Source organism: Coregonus lavaretus (genome assembly GCF_964263955.1).
Source record: "Coregonus lavaretus genome assembly, chromosome: 1".
Classification (NCBI taxonomy): domain Eukaryota; kingdom Metazoa; phylum Chordata; class Actinopteri; order Salmoniformes; family Salmonidae; genus Coregonus; species Coregonus lavaretus.
In genome coordinates this window covers 28,525,221-28,537,807 of record NC_139988.1, presented here as the reverse complement: position 1 = coordinate 28,537,807, position 12,587 = coordinate 28,525,221, and the positions used below count along the sequence as shown (strand labels likewise).

The window sequence follows — 12,587 nt, the reverse complement described above, 5'->3', positions numbered from 1 at the left end:
TGACTGTGGTCATCAGAGAAGAAGGAATAATTTAACCCTACTCAGTGTGTTCTCTGTAGAGTTCTGTGTGTGTGTTCTGTTCCAGTAGGTCACGGGTGGCATGGCGGCATGTTGTCACCTACACAGATTCATTAGCTGTCCACTAAATGTGTGTGTCTTAATGAGTACATTGAGATAAATGGAGATATGACTGAGCCACTCTGTGTTACACAGTCAGGGTGTTATACAGGGCCGACCCACCTTTCTTAATCTGTTCCAATAACACAGGAGTGGTGTGTTTGTGTGTCTTAGTTCATGCATGTGTGTGCTTGCATGCATACGTTTGTGTGTGTGTGTGTGTGTGTGTGTGTGTGTGCACGTGACTGCATGAATGTGTGTGTGGGTGAGTTTCAATGCCCCCCATTCACTGTGAGTGTGTAAACAGCTCTGTGTGTGAGCGGTGAAAGTTCTAAAACAAGCTTCTATGAGAGGTGTCACCCTGACACCCTGCCCCATGTTTTAGTGGTGAGGTCACTAGGCTACCATACATGGGGACCTACTGTTGTCATTCTGAAACACACACACACACACACACACTATTATTCTGTGTTACCAGGCACTACCACAGCATTGAGGTGTTCACCCACTATGACCTGTTGACTCTGAATGGAACCAGGATAGCTGAGGGACACAAGGCCAGCTTCTGTCTGGAGGATACATACTGCCCTGAAGGTAATAACACCTGTTATTAACATGGATGACATGGCAATGTCACATGCTATTAACATTTATAACAACCATTTATTTTAAACAACTTGGCTTCATATGCTGTCCATGACCTCAAATATTCCTGGACCATGGTTAATCTGTTTTTATTTGATTTATTTGAGTCGCTGAAACTGGCCCCAAAAACCTCAAGTCGAAGAGTAAAGTCACTGTTGTTGTCTGTATGTCAGGTTTGCATAAGCGTTTCTCCTGCTACAACATGGGCGACCAGGGCATCTCAGTGGGTTGCTGGGATACGTATCGCCACGACATCGACTGTCAGTGGATTGACATCACTGATGTCAAGCCTGGAGACTACATCTTCCAGGTACAGGCACACACACACAGACACACACACAGGTGCGCTTGATTAAGCTTGGAGTTTGCACTTTTGATACTATCCCATTGGTTCCTTTGTTCCTTTGCAATTTTTTTAAAAGTATGTTGAAGTATTTGACTGAGGTCTGCAGATCCCCCTCTGTGATATGTGATACCATGAGAGACAGCTATGTTGTATTAACCCCGCCCACACACACACACACTCCATTTATGTCATGACCCTGTCTCATGTTCACCTCAGGACACATCAAAGACTCCAACTCCCATCAGCCACCACTTCTTTCTCAGACTACTAATCCCAGTATGCCGTCCCAGGGGCCAATTAGGCTCTTGATTCTTTTTATATCCCAGCCATGGGAAAGCCATGGGTAACAGTAAAACTTGCTACAGTGAAACACGCTATCTGTTAATGAGAGTTATGGTGAGACTAGCTCCCCCAGTAAAACTCACTGATATCTGTTAGCTAATGAGAGAGGGGTTACGGAGAAACTAGCATCCCCGTAATTACTGGTACTACCTAATTACACCCTGCTAATGAGAGGGAGGTTGTGGTAAAATTAGTTCCCTTAAAGACTGTGCTACCTAAGCCATGGGAGTCGGTTGAGAGGTTACAGTGAAGACGGATCCCTGTTTAATCACACACTCCCTAAGTGTCACAGCCAGTTTTATTTATTCACCCTGCATGTTTCTGTGATAGACGTACACACACACATGCTCACGGACACACACACACGGACGTATGTATTTTAGGCATGTAGTGCAGGGCTTAATTACATGTGGTGGCCCTGCCACAGCTATGAGGAGAAAAGGATGAGAAGAAGAGAGGATGAGAAGAAGAGAGGATGAGAAGAAGAGAGGATGAGAAGAAGAGAGGATGAGAAGAAGAGAGGATGAGAAGAAGAGAGGATGAGAAGAAGAGGATGAGAAGAAGAGGATGGAGAAGAAGAGGATGGAGAAGAAGAGGATGGAGAAGAAGAGGATGGAGAAGAAGAGGATGGACAAGAAGAGGATGGAGAAGAAGAGGATGGAGAAGAAGAGCAGGATGAGAAGAAGAGCAGGATGAGAAGAAGAGGGGATGAGAAGAAGAGGGGATGAGAAGAAGAGGGGATGAGAAGAAGAAGAGGCTGAGAAGAAGAAGAGGCTGAGAAGAAGAAGAGGCTGAGAAGAAGAAGAGGCTGAGAAGAAGAAGAGGCTGAGAAGAAGAAGAGGCTGAGAAGAAGAAGAGGCTGAGAAGAAGAAGAGGCTGAGAAGAAGAAGAGGCTGAGAAGAAGAGAGGATGAAAAGAAGAGGATGAGAAGAAGAGACCGCTGCATGGTCACATGGTGTTTATACTTGCGTACTATTGTTTGTACAGATGAGCGTGGTACTTTCAGGCATTTGGAAATTGCTCCCAATGATGAACCAGACTTGTGGAGGTCATTTTTCTTCTCTGGTCTTGGCTTTCTTTTGATTTTCCGATGATGTCAAGCAAAGAGGCACTGAGTTTGAAGGTAGGTCTTGAAATACATCCACAGGTACACCTCCAATTGACTCAAATGATGAATTAGCCTATCAGAAGCTTCTAAATCCATGACATCATTTTCTGGAATTTTCCAAGCTGTTTAAATGCACAGTCAACTCAGTGTATGTAAACTTCTGACCCACTGGAATTGTGTGAATTATAAGTGAAATAATCTGTCTGTAAACAATTGTTGGAAGAATGACTTGTGTCATGCACAAAGTAGATGTCCTAACCTACTTGCCAAAACTATAGTTTGTTAAAAAGAAATTTGTGGAGTGGTTGAAAAACGAGTTTTAATGACTCCAACCTAAGTGTCTGTAAACTTCCGACTTCAACTGTAACTAGATTAGAAGTTATAGTTTTGACAAAGGAAAGACAGCCCCTGTTGTACAATCTACAGTTATTCAAACTCCAGGGCTTGTGTCTCGGAGTACGAAAACATTTATGAAAATGTATGCACTCGATAAGAGCGTCTGCTAAATGAAGACAAATGTAGGAGTGATGATCTAGGATCAGTTAAATAAGACCGGGGGGGCCTGATCCTAGATCAGCACTCCTAATCTGAGGCACTTTGTGTGTTTGTGTATATATATATATACAGTGGGGGAAAAAAGTATTTAGTCAGCCACCAATTGTGCAAGTTCTCCCACTTAAAAAGATGAGAGAGGCCTGTAATTTTCATCATAGGTACATGTCAACTATGACAGACAAAATGAGAAAGAAAAATCCAGAAAATCACATTGTAGGATTTTTAATGAATTTATATTTGCAAATTATGGTGGAAAATAAGTATTTGGTCAATAACAAAAGTTTCTCAATACTTTGTTATATACCCTTTGTTGGCAATGACACAGGTCAAACATTTTCTGTAAATCTTCACAAGGTTTTCACACACTGTTGCTGGTATTTTGGCCCATTCCTCCATGCAGATCTCCTCTAGAGCAGTGATGTTTTGGGGCTGTCGCTGGGCAACATGGACTTTCAACTCCCTCCAAAGATTTTCTATGGGGTTGAGATCTGGAGACTGGCTAGGCCACTCCAGGACCTTGAAATGCTTCTTTGAAGCCACTCCTTCGTTGCCCGGGCGGTGTGTTTGGGATCATTGTCATGCTGAAAGACCCAGCCATGTTTCATCTTCAATGCCCTTGCTGATGGAAGGAGGTTTTCACTCAAAATCTCACGATACATGGCCCCATTCATTCTTTCCTTTACACAGATCAGTCGTCCTGGTCCCTTTGCAGAAAAACAGCCCCAAAGCATGATGTTTCCACCCCCATGCTTCACAGTAGGTATGGTGTTCTTTGGATGCAACTCAGCATTCTTTGTCCTCCAAACAAGACAAGTTGAGTTTTTACCAAAAATTCTATTTTGGTTTCATCTGACCATATGACATTCTCCCAATCCTCTTCTGGATCATCCAAATGCACTCTAGCAAACTTCAGACGGGCCTGGACATGTACTGGCTTAAGCAGGGGGACACGTCTGGCACTGCAGGATTTGATTCCCTGGCGGCATAGTGTGTTACTGATGGTAGGCTTTGTTACTTTGGTCCCAGCTCTCTGCAGGTCATTCACTAGGTCCCCCCGTGTGGTTCTGGGATTTTTGCTCACCGTTCTTGTGATCATTTTGACCCCACGGGGTGAGGTCTTGCGTGGAGCCCCAGATCGAGGGAGATTATCAGTGGTCTTGTATGTCTTCCATTTCCTAATAATTGCTCCCACAGTTGATTTCTTCAAACCAAGCTGCTTACCTATTGCAGATTCAGTCTTCCCAGCCTGGTGCAGGTCTACAATTTTGTTTCTGGTGTCCTTTGACAGCTCTTTGGTCTTGGCCATAGTGGAGTTTGGAGTGTGACTGTTTGAGGTTGTGGACAGGTGTCTTTTATGCTGATAACAATTTCAAACAGGTGCCAACACCTCCTTTGGCCGCCATTCCTTCCAGTTCTCTGCTGCCAATGACTGGAACGAGGATCAGCGTGGCAGATGTGTTGTTATCTACCCTTACCACCTGGGGGCGGCCCGTCAGGAAGTCCAGGATGTTGAGCGGCTTCACAGCAGGTAGATTGAATGCACATAAATAAAAAGACAACCCCAATACAGTGACATGACAATCAACTAGAGAGGGGGAGGGGTGACCTGGGTCCTATCAGGACGCACAAGGCACCCAGCCAGCCCTGCCAAAGCTCGTTCCATAGTCAAGAAGTCCTTTAACCAAGTGTCCATGCTGAAACACTGAGGTTGACACACTTTCCAATTCATAAGTATTGTCTGTTTGACTGATAGGTGGGCCAGAGCAATGATGCGTTGCATGGTTCTAGGTTGGCTATTACCCACCATACTCCCTAGATCTTCCTGTCTGGGTTGGCGCCCCCCCCTTGGTTTGTGCTGTGGTGGAGACCTCTGTGGGCTATACTCAATTACAGGATTGTAAGTTGGTGGTTGAGGATATCCCTCTAGTGGTGCGGGGGCTGTGCTTTGGCAGAGTGGGTGGGGTTATATCCTTCCTGTTTGGCCCTGTCCGGGGGTTTCTTCGGATGGGGTTTCTTCGGATGGGGCCACAGTGTCTCCGGACCGCTCCTGTCTCAGCCTCCAGTATTTATGCTGCAGTAGTTTATGTGTCGGGGGGCTGGGGTTAGTTGGTTATACCTGGAGTACTTCTCCTGTCTTATCCAGTGTCCTGTGTGAATTTAAGTATGCTCTCTCTAATTCTCTCATTCTCTCTTTCTCTCTGAGAACCTGAGCCCTAGGACCATACGTCAGGACTACCGGGCATGATGACACCTTGCTGTCCCCAGTCCGCCTGGCCTTGCTGCTATTCCAGTTTCAACTGTTCTGCCTGCGGTTACGAAACCCCTACCTGTCCCAGACCTGCTGTTTTCAACTCTTAATGATCGGCTATGAAAAGCCAACTGAGAGACCTGAGCCCTAGGACCATACGTCGGGACTACCGGCCGTGGTGACTCCTTGCTGTCCCCAGTCCGCCTGGCCTTGCTGCTATTCCAGTTTCAACTGTTCTGCCTGCGGTTATGGAACCCCTACCTGTCCCAGACCTGCTGTTTTCAACTCTTAATGATCGGCTATGAAAAGCCAACTGAGATTTATTCCTGATTATTATTTGACCATGCTTGTCACTTATGAACATTTTTGAACATCTTGGCATGGTTCTGTTATAATCTTCACCCGGCACAGCCAGAAGAGGACTGGCCACCCCTCATAGCCTGGTTCCTCTCTAGGTTTCTTCCTAGGTTTTCGCCTTTCTAGGGAGTTTTTCCTAGCCACCGTGCTTCTACACCTGCATTACTAGCTGTTTGGGGTTTTAGGCTGGGTTTCTGTACAGCACTTCGAGATATTAGCTGATGTAAGAAGGGCTATATAAAATAAAATTGATTGATTGATTGATTGATAGTAGGCACACTAAGGGACACAGTGGGATACATACATTCACGATTTGGTCCATTTTAGATCAAATATTATATTAACTGGTGACTTGATATTTATCCCAAGGTATTTCATGCCTTGTGGTTTCCAAAGGAAGGGACCAGTACCCAGGTGGGCTGGACATGTGTGGTGGTTTAGAGGAATACCCTTACACTTACTCCAATTCACCTTATATCCAGAACATTGGCCAAACACCAGGTATCAAACTGCTGGGATTTGGCTGTAACCGAATCTAGAGAGTGCATAGAACAGGTAAGACCACTCTATTCTATCAAACGCTTTCTCTGCATCCAGCGATACTGCTACCTACATTTCTACATTTCAGAGAGATGGACGTTTAATAAAGATCTAGAAGCTCTTTCCTTGAACCACGCAGAGTTAGAAACAGTTACATTAGAAACCCCCACCATTAGAAACCGTAAAATATCCCCCATAAAATTCCTTTGCTGTTCTTACAAGCCTTTTCTCACTCTGTTACACATTGCGATGGCCCAAGCCAACCGGCTACAGATGACAAAGTCCAACACTAATTTCAACAGTCGCCATCATGGCCAGTTTTTATGTATTCACAAATTAGATATATATATATATATATTTATTTGTAGTTTAGAGTTGCTTTCCTGTGTATTTAAAGTGGGTGTAGTAGGTTTACAGAGCGGCTATAAGGGAAAATGGGCCCTCAGTATAATCACAGTGTGTGTGTGTGTGTTTGCCTGCCTGCCTGTGTTTGCCTGCATTCGAACGCATGTGTGTGCGCATGGGCGTGTGTGTGCGCTTACTGAAGAGAATGGCTATGTCAGCAGCTGTGAAAGTAGACTGTTAGACTGGCGAATAACAGCCTATTAGAACATGGTAAAGCGCAGAATAGCACCTATTACAGAAACGTATACAGTCACGGTTATGCACTCTGTAACTACTGTACCTTTTTAACCTCCAACTAAATTACTCCTTTAATTCAGCTTAAGTCCTCAACTTAACTTAAAGGTGTTCTTTAAGTTAAGAGTAATTCCAGCTGATGTGGTAGACTGCATAGGCCATGTGGAGGTTGAAGCTTTTATTGTGATTGATTTTGATTTCAACATGAAACAGAATGACATTACAATGAACAGGACAGAAACGTGGAAGTGGAGCAAGCACGTTGAGGCTTTCTCTGAAAGATTCTTCAGTTATAACTCAAATGGTGAGACTCCGTTGGGCATATGGAATGGCCATACTTTAGTCCTGTGACGAACCATACAATTACATAACTCTCAGGATGTACACTGTATGGGTGAAAATATATTTGTTACTCAACATTTATACTAAACTTACAACCTTCCATACAGTAGTCAAAACTATTGATGAGTTTTCTTCAGGCTGCTATTGAATTAATGCCTTCCAGCATTTATTTTATGTTTCTCAGAATGGGACAAACAAGAGTTTTATTATTATAGTGTCTTAACATTATACATCTTTACAACTCTATAAATTGATTGTTACTTAAAGAGCAAATGGGGATCCCATCCATCCATCCCTCTATATGGAGAGAAAAGTACTGTATTTATCTCTCCTATTGAAACATGGAGAAGCCATCCCACCTTTTTATGGATGTGAATAAGACTGACTATAAAAACAATACCAACCATGACTGACTTTTAATGACAGAGACCATCTAACAATTTTACATCCAACTGATCTTTATTTCAGATGTCTCTTTCAGTCTGGGGATGCTAGCGCACTCTGCACATATTATTACTCTATGGGTGTGTCCCAAATGATACCATAGTCGCAATATAGTGCACTACTTTTGACCAGAGCCCTATGGGCCCTGGTCAAACGTACTGCACTACCAGGGAATAAGGTGCTATTTGGGACGCAGGCTATTATTACCTGCCAACTAGGGTTACCTTAAATGGCAGTTTCTGTTAAATGAGAGGGGGACACCTCAACCTTATGAAGACACACAGGTTTGTGACAGGCCACCTATTGAGCTGGGTCATGAGCAATGCAATGGGCCAGGCAACACTTGATAATAAAAAATAAAAATATATTACAATATTCTTCAGTTACAAGATTACAAACAGACTGGCAGTTTATTTCTGTTTACCTATATAAATAGCAATCAATACATACCTGGATGGTGGCTTGCACACTACTTAAAACAATTAGAATACCTAGGACTACAATCGCGCTACTGTCACTTTAAGTGCAAATAAATGTTGTAGTACATAATTTCATCATCATAACAAATCTACCTGGCGAAGACACCATCACTGCGAGCATATGGGGTGCTTGGATCAAGAACTTAAAAAAACAAATGATAAGCGACAACCCTGAACGCAGGGCAAACTATGTTAGGACGGACGCCACTAGGAGCTAGCTCCAACCAGAGCTCTGCAGGAGGAGGGTGGTTAAAAAAAGTTAATACAATTAAGCACAGCAGATCTCCAAGTCACAGCAAATACATGCACTCAATTAAGGGCAATCAGTAATACATTTTGATCAATCATTGGTGAAAGCACGCATAGATCAGTGAAAATTCTGTTAAATAGGAAAGCTGAAGTCAACCCTATGGCAAAATTATAAACTCCCTCCCTCTGTTTTCTAATAAAGCAGTGTGGTGAGGATTGAGTGAGTGGCTGCAAGTCAGGAGGTCACAGACAGCCATCATTATCTTACATTGTAATAACTTTGTCATTACTCTCTGGCTCTGGCCAATTGCAGGGCTCAAGTACAGTCAACTACTGATAAGTGCACAAAGAACAAGTACAATCTCTGTTTGAGTACAGTAAAGTTAATCAGTCCTATTTCAAATATGTGTTTCTTGTTCTGGACATCTACCTGCTCTGGTTTAGTGCACACAGTCCTTTGACATTGCATATATGGGTGTTGACTATACTAATAGCTTTCTTCTCTGTCTCTGTCATATTGCAGGTGGAAGTTAACCCTTCGTTAGACATGGCTGAGTCGGACTTCCAGAACAACGTGATGAGATGTCGATGCAAATACGACGGACACAGAGCATACATGTATGGATGTCACGCAGGTATGGGAAGTTACATGTCGCTCTCGTTAACACACACATTCACATTCTTGTATTCTATCCCTGTCTTTCTCTCTCTCTCTCTCTCGCGCGCGTTCTCTCTCTTGCTCTTTCTCACTCTCTCCCCTCTTCTTGCTCTTCATCTCTCTTTCTTGCTCCCTCTCTCTAACTGTATGTTGTTTCTTCTACCAGGTGATGCGTACAGTGCAGAGATTGAGGACCTGTTCGAGCACCAACGGCAGATCTCCAATAACTTTGTCTAGGCCCATCCAGGGCCCAGCATTGGCCCAGTCTGGTGCCCAGCGAAGAGGGCTCAGAGCTGGGACCATAGACTACTCAGGGTGGCCTGGGGTCTGGTGGGTCCAGGGACTCCTGCCCCACAACACTAGAGGACTCACGAAATGGCACCTGTCCACCTCCCTGACCTGCTGTTGACTACACTACCCAAAGTACACCACAATCAGGAGAAGACCATCACCCTTACCACACCCTTCAACCCCAACAGTCAATAGCAACTGAGAGCAGGACAGGTGTCACCAAGGCAACCAAATTAGTGCAGTAAACAATGGATAATTCAAATTATATGGATTCAATCAACTGTTAGGTATTTTGTTAATTTATGAATGTGGATTAATAGTAATTTAGCTACTCAAAGTTTGTATGAATGAATTCTGATTCTGATTAAATTATTATTGTCTGTCCATGATTTAAAATGACTAACATACGCTTGGTCCCATATGCCCGGGTCCCAGGAAAGGGGAAAGAATGTCTGAAAAGAGTTCTGCGTTATCTGTTTGACTGTTGGTCTGTCTGGACAAATGTCTCCTACATCTACATTATCACAATATCGGTAATGTTTAACCAAATCACAACCTTCCTGTAGACTTTGAGGTCCGCAGCTCTACAGTGGACCTCAAGGCCCGGGTAGTTGTGTATGAACGTTTATCTTAGTTTTTACAATTTAATTAGCTTTTTTATTATTGTGCAGGTAGTCATTCTGATGTGTTAATCTTTTTTCTTTTTTTTATATATATACTGTAACTACAGTAGAACTGATACACAAAGCTAAATACAGTTGAGTTAGTTAACATTTCTCTCTTTTGTTTTTAAATTACTATTACATGAGGTCCTTTTAAATTGGCTTTTGTGATTTTATCTTTTGATACCTGCCTAGAAAATGTAACTTGATGCAGTTTACTGTATTCTTTCCTGTATTAACTGAATTTCAATGCTTTTGGCGCACATTTTTTCATAATATGTAATGCTGCAGGTTAATTTATTTAAGGCTTGCATACTTTTTATATTGATTAAACATATAAAACAAACACATTTTCACCCAATAAGTCACTAGCTATGTTATACACTAGAAAAAAGGGTCTACCTAGAACCAAGGGTTCTTTGGCTGTCCCTATAGCTCGGAGAACTCTTTTTGTTTCTAGATAGAACTATTTTTGGTTCCAGAAATAACCCTTTTTGGTTCCATGTAGAAAATATTTTCTTAGAGTGTAACTTAAAAGGGTTGTGTCATCTTAACATTTCGTATTCCAAATGGCCAACTGAGAGATAGCTTTGTGCCATCCACAAATGGCCTTTCCAGTGTGAGTGAAAGCAGGTTCGGTGGTAAACCCACAGTTCTGTGGCAGCCAGGCAGGCAGTGTATAAAAAGCCTTTAATTAGCTATGTTTGGGTTAGAGTTAGGGTAAGCAACTGTGAACTCTGCTGTCACCAGCTATAGGCCTGGGTAGGATAGACAGACAATATAGGGAGAGAAAGAGAGAGGGAAGGGAGGAGAGAGATAAGAGAGAAAGTTTGACAGAGAGGATGAGAGAGAAAGAGAGACAGACAGATCGAGAGAGAACACTGCCTTTGAATGGGCAGAGAGCACAGGAAGTTGGTGTCAGCTTAATTGGGGAGAACGGGCTCGTGGTAATGACTGGAGCGGAATCAGTGGAATGGTATAAAATACATCAAACACATGGTTTCCAGGTGTTTGATGCCATTCCATTTGCTCCGTTCCGTCCATTATTATGAGCTGTTCTCCCCTCAGCAGCCCCACTGGCAGAGAGAGAGCAAAAGAGAGAGAAAGAAAGGGAAAGAGGAGGAGCCTTGATATGGGCAACACAACAGATTTTACCACCAGTGCAAATCCACCATGGCCACTACTGCAGAGACCGCATGGCTGGCATACTGAGCTCCTAAAGAGAACAACATGTTTGTCTGAGAGCAAAATAAACTGCTGGATTCAAACAGTCAACAGCTGTTGCTGCTGTTGGGATCTGCTAAAAGCAGATTAGAAGTTGAACCTTGCTTCAGCCCTGTAGTGTTTCAAATATACTGTATCTATCCATGTCCCAGTTGAATTAGTATCGGTGGAATATTCAATTTTCTGTACAATATTATAACTCAATTTTGAGTCATCCATGTTTGTGGCATGTATGTCATAGCTGACTGGTAGATGGATCTGTTTGTGTTTTATCCTTATCTTTTGTCTTTTGCATGAGTTGGAGAAAATGGAAACAAATCTGGCGCAAAGCTAGTATACAGACCTTCCCCTTTACTCTTAAAATACTGACATATTGTCCCCCCCCCCCCCAGTTCGTTCAATGTTTACTTCTACACCATTATGGCCTTTGATGTTTTTTATTGACTTACCGTCCTCAAGTGTAGAAGCAATCTAGATGTTTGTTGTAATGGACAGCTTCCAGGACATTATAATGTGGTGTGGTTGGCTGTAAACACTAGAGTTCCTTAAAACACCCTAGAGTCTACTGACGCACCGATGCAATCTATCAAAAATCCATCAAAATTTGTCAGTTTAAGCTAGAGATATCTGTTTTTTTTTGCATGGACTGTGTCTCAATCCACCGCATCCGCCTATGTTGCGCTTTCCGCATCTGCGGTGGAAAGTGACAGAGCTACAGTGCTGTTTGTCAGACCAGGAGACATCCCGAAAATCGGTCTTCTCATGAAAACCTCTGTAGCATCCAAACGGTTTGGCCTAAAAAACTCGATAGAAAGGGGAGACTCACAAACACGATGGTGTTCTCCGTTTTGCTCTACGACCCCCACAAGTGTCATGGGACTTATCTAAAGGTAACCCATACAAATTAATGGAAGTACGGGGGTTGTTTTGTACCAACAAAAAAAAGGGGTTAAATATGTGTCAAATAAACAAAAATGTTTCCTGAGATTTATTTTTTGACTGTCTTTTTTGCCATTTTTGAATGTGTTATTCTATGCGTTTCTATGGGCTATATTAGTAAAGGCCAATATTTATTATACCTAAATGGGTCCTAAAATTCCAAATCAAATAGCTAAATGATCCATGGTATGACCTTCTTAAAACAGTTCCATATGTCAGCTTATAACCACCCCCCAACGGCTTAGACTTTTAAGAATTTATTATAAATATCTTTAGCAGATCCCTTTGGTTTCCCTGCCCACTCAATTCACATTTCATGGGCTTTAGTTATTGCCGTCTTGTCTTCATCAACTTTTATATTACAAAACACCTCCATGTTATTATGAAACAGTGTTAAATTAA

The 12,587-nt window shown here is 42.7% G+C and overlaps 1 protein-coding gene across 1 annotated transcript in view; it reads left to right on the top strand.

Moving 5' to 3' along the window:
* The window catches only part of loxl4 (lysyl oxidase-like 4), a gene marked incomplete at its 5' end in the record, with an annotated part of 56,078 nt that extends 46,500 nt beyond the window's left edge, over positions 1 to 9,578 (top strand). Inside the window, 4 exons of the mRNA XM_084150659.1 lie at positions 596 to 711; positions 936 to 1,072; positions 8,935 to 9,046; positions 9,236 to 9,578. Coding sequence (XP_084006785.1) covers positions 596 to 711; positions 936 to 1,072; positions 8,935 to 9,046; positions 9,236 to 9,306 — 436 coding nt within the window. The 3' untranslated portion in view covers positions 9,307 to 9,578. The remainder of the gene's footprint in view (positions 1 to 595; positions 712 to 935; positions 1,073 to 8,934; positions 9,047 to 9,235) is intronic.
* Positions 9,579 to 12,587: the final 3,009 nt, after the last annotated feature.